Below are 13,655 nucleotides of genomic sequence, written 5' to 3' on the forward strand. Positions count from 1 at the left end.
TAGTTAACAAAATGAACAAAAAAAACGCCAACAAATTTCATTTTATTGAATCCCCATTAAAAATGTTTGGCATACTCATCTCACGCGCTTGTGTGTATAAAATAATTTTTGATGGAAATATCGACTAATTGGATTTGGTGTGCGTTTCTCTCTATCTCTGTGTATGTGTGCCAGTGTAAATCAGTTGAATTCGTTCAATTGGATTTGGAATGCAGTAATTATGTATACATTAGGGTGTTTCCCATATCTGTAAATAGAAAAATGGTATTTATTAATTCAAAGTAGGCAAAATTCTATGGTAGTTAATGGCATTTATACAACGAAGCGATTGATGGTAGCACTTCCCGAAGCGAAAAACAATTGTCACGTCTGAATATATAAATGCAATCGAATAATGAAAAATACTCACAGAAAAACAGAGCCTTGGTAGTACTTCCTCGAAATGCTGAGACACAACAGTCAGTCTCAGTTAGTGTAACAAAATTACAATATTAATTTTTAATTAATTTTCGAGTTAAAATAGTGATTGGTTATGCTTAAGGCTGTTGATTATTTTGAACTGCTTGCTGTCGACGTGGTCTCTGCAATGTTAGCGGGATATCCAGTCCAAACAGGTTACAATGTCCTATAAAAAAATACAAATGTCATTTAACACAGACATAACACATCTATAATATGCAAATGTCCATTTCTTATATACAAACCTTTGATGAGAATGCATTTGGCGGCCACGATATCACGATCCTAAGTTGTCTGATGCACAATCATTGGTTGTTGCTTGTCATCGATTTCCGTCACACATTCATCATCGACTGCACACGGTTTTTGAGCGACCTCTCCATCGATTTCCGCTGCATTTTCATCATCAACTGCATGTAGTTGTTGATCGACTTTGACGTCAGCATATTCCAATACACCACTCACTGCGTTTACTTGCCATTTTTTTGGATACACGGCCACCTTAGACAGTAAACGATCAGCTATAATGTCGAAATCATGCTCAGTCATTTCACCTCGAGCCAGAAATACCGCCAAACTCTCTTCAATATAAACTTTGTTATACTTTAAACGCCGTTTGCTGAGCTGTGCCACGATTTTCGATGGTAAAAAGTTAGCCATGATTGAATTTGGCACCGGTGCACAATTTTCACAAACTTTGAAACGGTTGCTTTTGGTGTTTGGATCGAATCGTCCGCCACATTTTGCGCATGTCTGCGATGTGAAATACTCATCGACTTTGCGCACGACACAATTGCCACGTTTTCGAAAACCTTTCAAAAGTTTGCGTGTACCGGGACAGCGCACATGCTTCTTAATGCGTATTGGTGAATTTGGTGACATGTCGGCGTTGCCCAAATGAATCAAAGCTGCTTGATGATTAACCAAAGTGCCGCAAAGTTTATCTATAGTACTATTGGACTCAACATACTTGTCAAACTTCAAGCGCGCATATTTTGGTGTAGTGTACACGTCCATTCCTTTCTTGAGCATTTTTATCCGATGGCAAACGTAATCAGTCCAAAGTGTACCAAGCGGTGATGGCATTCGCTGGTACAGCTGTCGATTGTTTCGATCATTTTGCTCATCCAAAGTGAACTGCTTCGTCCAGCGCTTGGCCTTTTTGTCGCGTATTTTATATTTCGTGAGCCAATGGTACTTTTTACTAGATGTTTTCAAGTTGACCTGAAATTAAAATAAAAAAAAATCAATTGAAAATTTTGTTTGTTTGCTTCATTCACGTAACATATAACTCTCGATTTTTTAACAATGCTAAAGAAAAAATAAATACTTACTTCTTTGCGAGTACTGATGGTTCTTCGGACAGTCGCATTCCATGTCTTCATACCCGGATCGATTCCCAGTTCATAAACAAACGTTCCATCCAAGTATCGCTTTCTCACAATGTCATCATCCAGCAACCGTTGAAGATGTTGTTTTGACAATTTATACAATACCGATACTGATTCACCGTTGCTAACAATAGTATAATGAAACTCTTTGTTTTTCTTCAATATTCGATTGATTTTGTCAAAATCGAATATTTGGTTCCAGAAGTGTTCTTTGTTTTCGCGAATGAATGTTTCGGTAACTTGTTTACCTTCGACTTTTGGAAGGAGTTTCTCTTCTGCCAACATTCTGTAGAAAACATCATTGCACATGAACACTGCCTTTCGCTGATAATCTGGCAATGGAACAACAGAAAGATTTTTGATCTTCGGTATTGTGACGTTGTTGTCTTGCGCCCAATTGTGAAACTCATCTATTTCGCTTTGCATGACAAGCCACATTGCAGTTGCTTTGAACCAGTATTTGCCTTTTGAGAACTGCTTGATGTTGTCATAATTCGCTAGTCCACCAACCTCTTCCACAATTGCACGAACCATGTCAAGCAGCAACTTTCTTTTGTATCGTTTAAGAGGTGCATTCTGATGTGTGTCTCGAATGGCATCATAGCGTCGAATCGCCCAATCAATTGCATTGTCAACATCCTTTTTATCGAACCTCAAACCGGTTGACACTGCATTAAACTGCCAAGCTCTCATTTGCAAATAATTTCGCAGCCGCTTCTTTGCATGTGTCGTTTGATTCGTTTTCAATTGGCGCGTATAACTTTGGCATAACGATTTCATGATGTTGCCGAAATAATTATTGTTTGGCCAGGCAAATTGATTGTCTCGGCTCAGTCCTTGCTCAACAAAATGACGAATGTGTGGTTCCATGTCCTCGTTTTCTTTGTTCTTTTGCAAAACTGCATAAAAGCAGCGCTCAATCACATCTTCGGCACGATTTTTTTCAACCAATTTTCCTTTTTGGTTAACATACATTCTATTCGTGAAAAAGTCCCATTGGAGATTGTTTTGCGCGGACTTCACTTTGTCAAGGAACAGCAATGACGCCAAAACGCTGATCTTTGTTGACATGACACTTTTCTTTTCGATCCAATGTATGACAACATCATGGTACTCCGGCCGAACAATTGTTGTGAGGCGCATTTTTATCGCTAATAAGCCATTGTCATTGAAGTTTTCGTCCTCGGCCTCCTCCTCTTGTTGCTTTTTTGTTTGATATTTATATCGTTTCTTTTTCGCCTGTGCAGCCGATGTTTCACCAGTTGTCGACATGTTGAACTGCAACGAAATAGAAAAAAAACACGCACAATTTACTATAAAAACACTGATAAAATCACACATATGTATTTTGCACTGTGCAATTTGTAAATGAATCAATAGAAAGCACATAAAACGGAGATAGAAATAACACTTGATCTTACCTGATTGATGGACACGACTGAAGTGATATTCAAAATCGAAAAAGAACTCTCTCGAATGCACATCACACTAGCACAGTCCAAAGTTGTATCGAAATATTTGCAGTTTCAGCTTGAGAACGTTTTGTTGATATCAAAACAAAACAAAATCGAACACAAGTTTCACTGAAAATATCTCTCTTGCAAGTTATCGATTGACAATGATCCGAATGTTGAATCTGTTGTATTCATAAAAAAACCATCAACAGAGTGAAATTAACTCCTTCGAAAGCATAAAACAAATACAAAATACGCCGACACATTCAAATTATATGTTTTAGCACTTTAACAATCGAATGCATAGAAATTATGCAAGGAATGCAAATTCAAATAAAAAAAAACAATGATTCTTAAAAGTTTCACCACGTTTAAAATGTGACAGATCATTCGACTAACACACAACTCACACTGCATTCCGATGTAAAAAAATATTCCTATACTGTAAACACACACATTTTTTGTTTATAAACCGTTTGAATAAGGAAATTGTGTGTGCTGAACTAATGAACGGACTCACAGTTTGTGTATGTGTAAACACTAACAAGCAAACGAAACGGCATGATTATTAGCCTGTCGCGATGGATATACTCAAATCTGTATGGACTGCTGTGTGTTAATGTGTTGTATGGACTGCTTGTGTGCTAATGTTGATTCAAATCATATACCGACTTCACTGGCCAAAAATTGCTTACACAGAGTTTTGTTGTACGATTGTGAAAATGCGTTTAACATAAATACTTTATTTTGTTTATTTATCGAATTCAAATGAGTCGCAACAATAAGTTATCAAAGCAATCGAAAAGTGTCTATATATGTGCAAGCGACAAAGAAAAAAAACTTCAAACTTCATGCGTTTCATATTTCTTTTTCGCTTCGGGAAGTGCCATTGTCAATCGCTTTGTTATATGAATGCCATCAAATAATATAGAATTCTGTGTTCTTTGAATTCAAAAGTACCATTTTCTCATTTAGAAACATCGGAAACACCCTAGTATACATACATGTATGAATTGTGTGATATGGTGAAAATTGACTATTGAATTTATTGTGAATGTATACAGAAAAGGTGCGGGATTCAAAAATGGCAAATTTCAAAAGCCGAACATTCAAAAGTTCTAATGAATTCGAATTGAGAGTTTTTGATTCATATGACGTTGAAACCCGCTCGTTTGTTCACTCATTCTTCCTCTCTCACCTTGTTGGCTCAATTTCAACAGTAATTTGAGTAATTTCAGTCGACAGACAAACGGTTTTGTACACACACGCTCCATTTTCTCGGAATCATTCTTTTTCTCCTGTCGTTGTCTCGTTAGCTTTCTACATTTCAGCACTGCGATGAGCTCAGAAAATATACATCAGAACAATGACTCATATTTCTGCGCCCATGGAAAGAAGAACAAAATCAGAAAACTGATTTATTTTCAAAAAGTTTCAAAGGATTTCCACTCACGTTCTCTTTCTAATGCGGAATCTCTTTAACTTTATTTTTTTTCTGACAAGTTTAAATCAGATGGTTTGAAAACTTTGATTTTTCCATTAAAACCGCGCACGTTGATTATATCGCAACCATAAGCTGTTGGTTTTTTTGCCATTGTCTGTTTAATTTCAACAGTGTCTGCATACACAGAGAAAGAAGGAGAGAGAGAGCGAACGTGTGTCGCACAAATGAAAAGCACCTTTCGAGGTTTTTTTTCATTGTGTTAAAATAATATAACGGAATGGTGATACGATGCTTATCCTCTATGATAAGTATATGGCTTTTCAAGTGTTTACTTGTCACCAATTAAATCGCTAATTTTTGTGGCCTATGTACAAAAATTTTGCACGGCATACAGACACACGCTTACATATAAAACCTATGGAGAATGTATAAACAACAAAATATTTATGACAACACAACGGTATCAACAAATGGCAACAACAAAATAGGACAAATCTCCAAGTTTTTTTCTCGTCCATAACTATAATACCAATTCGATTGTAATTAATTTAGAGCAATAAATGAATTAATTTTTGAGTATAATTATAAGCATGGTGGCAGAAAAAAGAGTTTTTGTTACGTTGTATGCGTAATATGATTGTCAATTAAATAACAACTACAATATAAATCCATAAGTGACATTAATTATTCGTGTTAATCCATCTGCTATTTCAATTTTACTGATATTTTTACGTTTTTTTCTCTCTTTTTTTCATTTTTTTCTCGGTCGCCATCGATTTTGGCTGGATGTCTGAAACATTTTCGGCACACAACAGTTGGGAAATCACATACACAACACTAGTCGATGTACAAAGTAAATCATAATTTAATATGGTGTTTTGATGCGAATTTTTCCAAACCAGTACATGCAACAGACAAACGCAAATACAAACATCACTCGTACATACACAAAACGCGTAGCCACCGAACTATGCATATGGCGCCATTTCTGTGATCAATCTACGTATTAAATCGTTTATAACAATATTTTATGTACATGTGTAATTAACAGTGAGCGATTTATATACAATTATTATACATACATTGTGATTTATATCAATTGTTTTGCATTTTGCGTTGTACAAAGACAGTTTTGCATTTATTTCGTGTGTTTATTATGTTTTTTTTTTTAATCGCTCTTCTTTCGTATCGTGAATTTATGTATGTGCATAATTTATTAACGACGCGATCATTTTGACTGCAAATCAAACAGAACGCAAAATTATTTTCAAAGAAAGAAAACAAATGTTTGTAAAAAAAATAACCATCGGAAATAACCAATCAAAAGAAAAAAACTTATAAAGAATCGATTGTTTTGCAAGAGAAAAATAAAACTGAAAGAAAAAAAAACGATTCAAAGTCAACAGATTTTCAACGGAACAAGAAGAACACACACATTTTTTTAATAAACAAACATAAGAAAAGGAACGAAAAATAAATAAACACGAGCTACGACATCAAATCGAATTACAAAACAAAACGTCACAGAATTTTTTCAAATCCGCAAAATTGAATACATTACTTTTTAATCAAATGATTCATCATACAAGCGAAACAGAAAACATGCTTAGCTCATTGGATACGCTAGCCGAAAAAATATCACCTGGTTCAGGTAAAAGTAGCCCAAATCAACAATCAAACGATGCATTAGGTACAACGACAACAACGACGACAATCACATCCAGCGCCAACAACATCGGCCAACGAACACATTTTAGCCAAAGCATACATCCCTATCAGAAAGTGGAGCAAAATAATAACAACACTAGCAGCAACAACAACAACAACAACAACAACCATAACCATAATAGCAACTTAGTTCGCGAACTGTAAGTACTTGTTCATTTGCTCATTTTCATTGTATATGTTTGGCGTGAATGTCACCGCAGCCACAGCTGTATATTTCATTGTGATGATGTGGTGAAGTGCGAGAGCGCTGACGTTCGATATATACAATATTATTTTGTTGTGTGCGTTTCATTTTTTTGTTTTGTTCTATCCTCATTGTCTATTATTCGATTCATTCGAATTGTGGTTGTTCGTAATCTAATCAAACAGTGAAAAGATATTGGTTTTATATGCCGAGAGTATGTGTGCAACTGTTTAAATCGATGACAGTACAAAGAAAGTGAGAAAAAAATATGAGAAACATTGAGAATTCAAACACCTCATTGTTTATCACACTCTCTTCACATACGACCATATGCATTAATAAACAGAAATGACGAAAACCACTTGCATCACAAAGATTTTTTATTTGCTTTTTTTTCTCTCGACTGATAACTACGGAGAAATACACATACACGCGCATATTGTGTGCTAAAGTGAAAAACGAACATATTACATTATATTATATATCAACAGTTTTTGATTTGATAAGTTTTTCCATTCTCTCAATCATATATGTGTCGCTCGTTTTTATGATCGCTTTAACACGAACCAAACATGATTACATATGAACAAAAAGAGGAATGATTTGTGTCGTCAACATGAACCAATGGAAATGAATCGAAACGAGAAAGAGTCACATCGAACGAACGTTCGAAAAAAATCATGTACACACAAAGTGTATTCCATTTAACTTGCAATATGCGATGATGATGACTCTCTAATTCAAATATAGTTTTAGTATGTGTTTTCGGTAATAATAGCATATCTTACAGCATATCGATGAGATATGCTGTGGTGGTGTGAGCGAATGTGTACCGTGTGTGACCATGCAGTAACCAAATATTTGCACTAGACATACACAGGGAGTAGAGACGTACACACTCAAAAATAGCAATAGAGTGACATTGTCATTCTTCCGCTCTTTTTGGGTTCCGGTTATTCCGGAGCTGATCAATTTCCCGAAAATCATCATAAAAAATTAAACATCGAATAATATTCATTGATATTCTGAGGCGATTTGCTGGTGAAACAATAACAAAGAGAATAGCATGATCCGAGTTGAAGACGCGCACGAGTGATACCGATATCTATATCAAATGTAGATTGTATGCGAAACAAATGTTGTGAACGATGAGAAATGGATTGGAGCCGTCTGGTTGACTAGCTACATGAGAAATGGGGGGCAGACACGAGCGACAACCAATTGCTCCATTTGAATCAATTAAATGACATTATTTCATCTCGGTTCGGATGACTGATGATGATGTGATAGGTGGTTAAGGCAATAAGCTGATAACTGATAAAAAATTCAACGGCAAGAAGAAATTCATTTTTGTGGCCGTTAACATCTCAATGGATTGTTGGCGACGTATATAGACACTCTATCACACACACACACACACACACACACACACACACACACACATTCTCTCTTTTTCTCTGTGTGTTTCAAACATACTTTCTGATTCTGGATCCTTTTGAATGTCTGTCTCTGCATTGGAATTGACTTTTTCAGTGCTGGCGTCGTGTGTTTGAGAAACGCATTTGAAATTGTTGTTGTCTGTCATCGTTGTCGACATCATCTTTACCTACTAAAATATACATGAGGAAATGAGCATTCATTCTTCGTTCGACTGTTCGGGGTCTCTTTTTCGGGGTGTGTGTGTATTGAGTAGCTTTCAAAATGTGCTTCACTAAATTTCACTATGGATAAAATGGAACATGAGCATGGAATGAGAGTGAAAGAACTTGAAGACAGTTTCGACATTCGAACTTCCGACATTATTACATTGAATATAGAGTATTATGAGAGTATGGGAAAACCGAGAGATGCATGCATATGGAGCAACAGCCACCCTCAAACCTATAACCCATTTCAATGAATAACTTTTTCTGCTTCAATAATTTAGCGATTGTTTTACGGTTTACCTGCTTAAATTGAATTCAATTTAATACTTTTCGAATTGCGTTTGAAAAACGATAATTTGATAAAGGGTCTCTTTTGCTGTTACGCATATTATTTTTATTATATGGATATTAGATTGTTGTCGATGAATTAAGCAAAAGAGCCAGTTGCTTTTGAATGGATGTCCTGACTTCGTATAGATGTGTATATATGTGTGTGTGCGATGGAAATCGATTTGTAACGATTACGTTGGCAAAAATAAATAGAAAAAGCAGCAATGGTTGCAGAGCCTACGGTTAATAGCCGGGTTAAAAAAGCATAAGTATATTTTTATTCGCAATGTATTGATATGAGCGCTCAACCAATAAATATTGTACGGTTTTCTCATGGAACAAAAAAAATACTTATCCCGTTATAAAATGATGTCGATGAATGAAAAAAAGAAGAAGAAGAAGGGGATAAAAAAGCCAGATTCAGCCATATTTTTTCCCTCTCTGGCTTCTAGAGCCGTGTGCGTTCATGTGTTTTAGCCAGGCTCTTTGAATAACAGCAACATCAGCTCGTATCATTTACCTTCATGTTGTATTTTTCATGCTTATTCATACAAAAGAATCGCTTCACTTCATGCTTTATATGGCAGCTTTGTGTGCGATACAAGTGTGTATGTGTATGTGTGTTTATCGCAAAAGTGCGGCCACGCTAAATTTAGGGAGTTTATTTTCTGTGCCTGTGAGCACTGAGCAGAGTCAGTTGTGCGTGTTCGTTTGATAATTTCAACATAATTGCCGATTAAATTTTATTTGATGAATGTGTTGTAGAAAAGAGTCGTCGTTCTCGTCGTTGGTAGAAAAAAGTGCAAGGCATCGGCAGTTTACGACGTGTCGTCGATTTTTATATTTTGCTTCATTTTGTTATGCCACCGAGCCGTGACTTTAATGTTTGCTGGCTTGTGGTTTTTCAACCAGCACTTTGGCATAGTTTTATCGAGATCCTCTCTTTTGCTGTAGCCACTCGGTTTTCACGTTTTCATTTACTTTCTGGTATTATAACAGACCTCGTGAATGTTCGACACATACAAAACGTAGAAAAAGAGATGGAGAGAGAAAGAGAGGGAGGATGAAAGACAACGAGAACGAAACAAAAAAATGTGAGAAATTATTTTGGGTATCTGTGTGTGTATGTGTACATTAGTTGGGCTCGTGCTCTCTCGCAATCGTATCACTGCATGATGGCACTTCAACCACTTTTATCAACACACTAACTGCCTGAACTAACCCGAAATACAAAATAAATTTTCTGCTTTTTACGAGTATTTAGCCTTTTTTATATGCAGTGTCAGTAGCGCGCGCTCTCGTTCGTTGCAAAATGTGCATAACGGTAGATGCCAACCAAACAAAATTAACTCATAGAATGAAAAGAGTAGTATGTGCAAAGCATACACACAGCTCACACCGAATAGAACAGAAACGAACGAAACAACAGAACAGATCGGGCAGCAGCACAGAATCACCAGCACCAACACCAAAAGTACAGTTATAGTTGGAACAAAATATAGAAGAAACAAAAAAAAACACAAAATGAATTTTAAATCGGATAAAAAAGAACCCTCCATTTCATGCAAAAACACATAAAAACCATGTATTTTCAAATGAAATTATGGCTTGAGTGCGATTAATCAATTCAACTCAGTGCATCTCGCCTACAATGGTGTCGCATGAAAACATTGCATTTTTCTTGCATTTACTAATAGCATCACACACGCAGAGAGCGACAGAGAAAGAGATATACCAATTTTTGCTATGATATAATTGACACTTGCACATAACTCGTTCATTCATTCAATTGCTTACTCCCTCGCTCGCTCGCCCGATCTTACTTTGTATGTACGACCGATAGAAAAACTATCGAATTAGAATGAAATGCACGAAAATCACATTGATTGGGCATTGTGTTTATCGCAAACAATTCTTAACCGTCTTTTTCTTTATATTCACACACTTTGTAATTTGACGACGACGATGCCGTCTTTTTTGTGTGCCCGTCTCGAGACTTCATCTCAATCGGACGTTTGCTGCGGTTGTTCGTTCTAATTCGCATTGAGATTCTCTTATTACCGTGCGATATTGTTTGCCGATGCTAACTTCACCGAGATGTTGGTGTTATTTTTTTTGCACCTCCGCATCGATTCAAATTCTCATTGAATTTTTGCCCAGTCTGGACTCTCGTATCTCGCTCTAGTCCATTGTTCAACTGCAATAGTTATACATAGTGTGTTCTTGAGTGTCCCTCTATGTGTGTGTGTGTGTGCTCAGTATTTGTGGCATTTATTGCTGCATACCATTGCTAAAATATATTGGCTGCAGACAATGATTTCACAATGCAAGCAAAGCGCGCATAGCCAGTCTGCGTTTGCTACACATACAAACAACTCAGCCAAATCGAATTCAATGGAAACGAACCGAAATAAATGATTACCGTTTTGTCGATTTATCTGTGAGCACACGGACGCTTGAAATACCACACTCACTCTCGTTCATACACAGGTTTTCTCTAATCTTCTTCTTCTTCTTCTTCGTGGATTTTTTTTCTATCTGGCTCAAATACGGCTCTCATCTATTCGGTGTGCATTGCATTGTTGTCACTTTATTCTATTTTTTGAACTCATCGAGTCAACATCGATTTCGCCAAAAAAAAATCCGATTTTATCCTGAGAGTGTGTTATTATACGGTCTTACAGTTTTTCTTGTATTATATTATATTAGTGACATTATTCAGTTTTTTTGGTGGTGTTCATATCATTCATGCCCGTTTCGTTTTGTATGCAGTGGCAGCATCATCGGCAGCAAAAAACCAACAAATCAAAATAATAATATATATATATATAAAAATTCGCACATATCAAATCCATTTAATATTTTTGTTCGATTTATAAACGTGTGTCTTTTTACTCTACCTCGTGTTGGTTGTGGAACGAAAAGAATCCGAATTGAGTTAGACGTCCGCGTGCGCGTTTTTTTTTATATATGATTTTATTTTATTTCCCTTCAATCGACACACACACACAAACACATACATACATATCATCTCACACGATTTACCGTATTTTCGTGCATTTTCATATTGTATCGTGAATGTGTTATTGACTGGCTGAATGTTGTGTATGAAAAAGCAAAAAAAATATAAATAAATAAAGAATATATTTGGGACAATTGATCAAATTCGAATTGCGACAACGACTCCAGCAACGACGAAAATTACCGCGCATTCCATCATTTAAGTAGCGGATGATTTGAATTTTTTTTTTTCACTTTTCAATTTTATTGTATGTGTTTCGCGCGCTCGCTGTTTTTATTCATTGCATATATAGTACGTGGCGACGAGTTTGAAAAAGAGAACGAAAGTGTTTTTCAAATATTTTGTGTGTAAGGCCTCTCAACAGGCCCCCTCACTTCACGCGTGTAGTAAAAAACATACAATATATCTGAGCGCGTATTTTTCATTTGTCGTTTTTGGCCATTAAACATTGAACATGCTACCGTACGCTGACAACTCGTATCAACCGGAACGCATTTCCATTTGCGATGAAAAATCGCTAGCAATGTGGGACTATTACAACGGAATTGTAAATAAATACGATTTATTCGGCAACCTGTAAGTATATTGCCATTCATTTCTTGTCTTCGTTTATACCATACAAGCGTAAATGTGTAACGAGTGCGTTCTCTTTCACACATTTTGCCATGATGAGTGTGCGCGCGTGAGCGCCAGTGTAAAATATCCAAATTGAATATATCGGCAAAAGAGATTTCCCTTCATCGATTGTCGGTGCACACGTTTATTTCGATTTGGAAGAATGTGACTGGTTTGGTGTTGTAAGAAATACACACGCACACACACACACACACAAAAGAGACCCATTCCATTTTCTTGGAAATGCGCTTACAGTTATTCTCGAATTCTAAGAAGGAAGAGAGAGTACATTTTAGCTTCTAACAATTATTAATCATTCGATAGTGTGTACAAATGTGTACAGGGCAAAGAAATGTGCTCTTGTCCATCGCTTCGTTCCATGTGCTACAGCGGCAAATGCATTTTATTACATTTTGTTCATTTTTTTCATACCTTTTGTTCCGGCTTCTTTTCCACTGAGCTCCTTCACTCTCGCTGTCATCTACTTTTTTTCTCTCTCATTGTCTCTACGCATTGAATAAATATCTATCTTATTGCAAATTGGATCCCAGATGCATACACACACGAACACATACATTCACTTGCTCGCTCGTCCGACAATATTCTCATCGAAAAATAGAAAGAATTTAATCTATTAAAAGCAGCCGCTATGAAATGGACCTCGATTGCATGCAAAACAACAACAAAATATCATATTTGTATCAAGCGATACCTAGAAAATAAGCGAAAAGGACAAAATAATAAGGCAAAATAGATATTCAAGACGGCGACAACGACGACGATGAAATGGAAAGAAAAGGCAAAGAAATGTTCAATTATTTTATTTTTTTATATGTTGCTGCTTCTGCCGCTCGTTTCGTCCATTTTTTTTCTTTTCATTTTCGTTTTGCTTCCTATTCTCGCTCGCATTCTGTGTAAGTCTTCGCGATAGACATTCTTTTTCAACGTAATCATGTTCATCGTTCGGCAATACTATATATACGGTTTCTCGATTGCAGTTCAGCTGCTGATGCTCTTTTCCGCTATTATTTCGTTCGCTCTAGTTTTTTTTTTCATCAACTATTTGTTCATCTTTTTTCCAGTAATTTTTTTTATATTTTCTAAATCTATTCTTCCCGCTCTGCCGATTTTACATATTATTTTCAGTACGTTACGTTTACTTCTGTTGTGTTTTTCATTCTCTCTTTCTGTCTTACGTTCTTTCTTCCATGTACGAACGCGCTTTCTTCTTTTTTGCGCTACACATAATTTTTTGTTCTTGTTCATGTTCATTTATGCTCCTGCACCGGGGAGCTCTCCGTATCATTTGGCCTGGCGCTACATTCGATCTGTGTATGTATACGCGAAAGACAAAAAAAAGAAATAAAGCTACGAACGAAATC

The 13,655-nt window shown here is 36.3% G+C and overlaps 2 protein-coding genes across 5 annotated transcripts in view; one reads left to right on the top strand and one right to left on the bottom strand.

Moving 5' to 3' along the window:
* Positions 1–744: 744 nt before the first annotated feature.
* LOC116349559 lies at positions 745–3,334 on the bottom strand. Its single transcript, XM_031781054.1, has 3 exons — positions 3,272–3,334; positions 1,794–3,128; positions 745–1,683 (listed from the first exon to the last, which is right to left on the bottom strand). The coding sequence occupies exons 1-3, from the start codon at positions 3,332–3,334 to the stop codon at positions 745–747; spliced, it is 2,337 nt and encodes a 778-aa protein (XP_031636914.1).
* A 2,576-nt stretch (positions 3,335–5,910) lies between these two features.
* The window catches only part of LOC116347873 (CUGBP Elav-like family member 2), a 63,697-nt gene continuing 55,952 nt past the window's right edge, over positions 5,911–13,655 (top strand). For 2 of the 4 annotated variants that reach the window (XM_031778644.1, XM_031778662.1), the window contains exon 1: positions 5,912–6,616. In XM_031778644.1, the coding sequence (XP_031634504.1) occupies positions 6,321–6,616 (296 nt within the window). In that variant the 5' untranslated portion in view covers positions 5,912–6,320. Of the gene's footprint in view, positions 6,617–11,221; positions 12,235–13,655 lie in introns of those variants that run through there. The other 2 variants (XM_031778651.1, XM_031778671.1) reach the window with 2 other exon arrangements.

This window comes from Contarinia nasturtii, unplaced genomic scaffold (genome assembly GCF_009176525.2).
Source record: "Contarinia nasturtii isolate CC-2019 unplaced genomic scaffold, AAFC_CNas_1.1 Cnas_scaffold_129, whole genome shotgun sequence".
In the NCBI taxonomy this organism is placed as follows: domain Eukaryota; kingdom Metazoa; phylum Arthropoda; class Insecta; order Diptera; family Cecidomyiidae; genus Contarinia; species Contarinia nasturtii.

Bases quoted from the DNA above. Each gene is read 5' to 3' on its own strand.
- LOC116349559 (XM_031781054.1), bottom strand. From the start codon at position 3,334: ATGTGCATTCGAGAGAGTTCTTTTTCGATTTTGAATATCACTTCAGTC. The intron at 3,129-3,271 runs GTAAGATCAAGT...ATTTCGTTGCAG, and splicing joins CAGTCGTGTCCATCAATCAG to TTCAACATGTCGACAACTGG. The intron at 1,684-1,793 runs GTAAGTATTTAT...TTTTAATTTCAG, and splicing joins CCATCAGTACTCGCAAAGAA to GTCAACTTGAAAACATCTAG.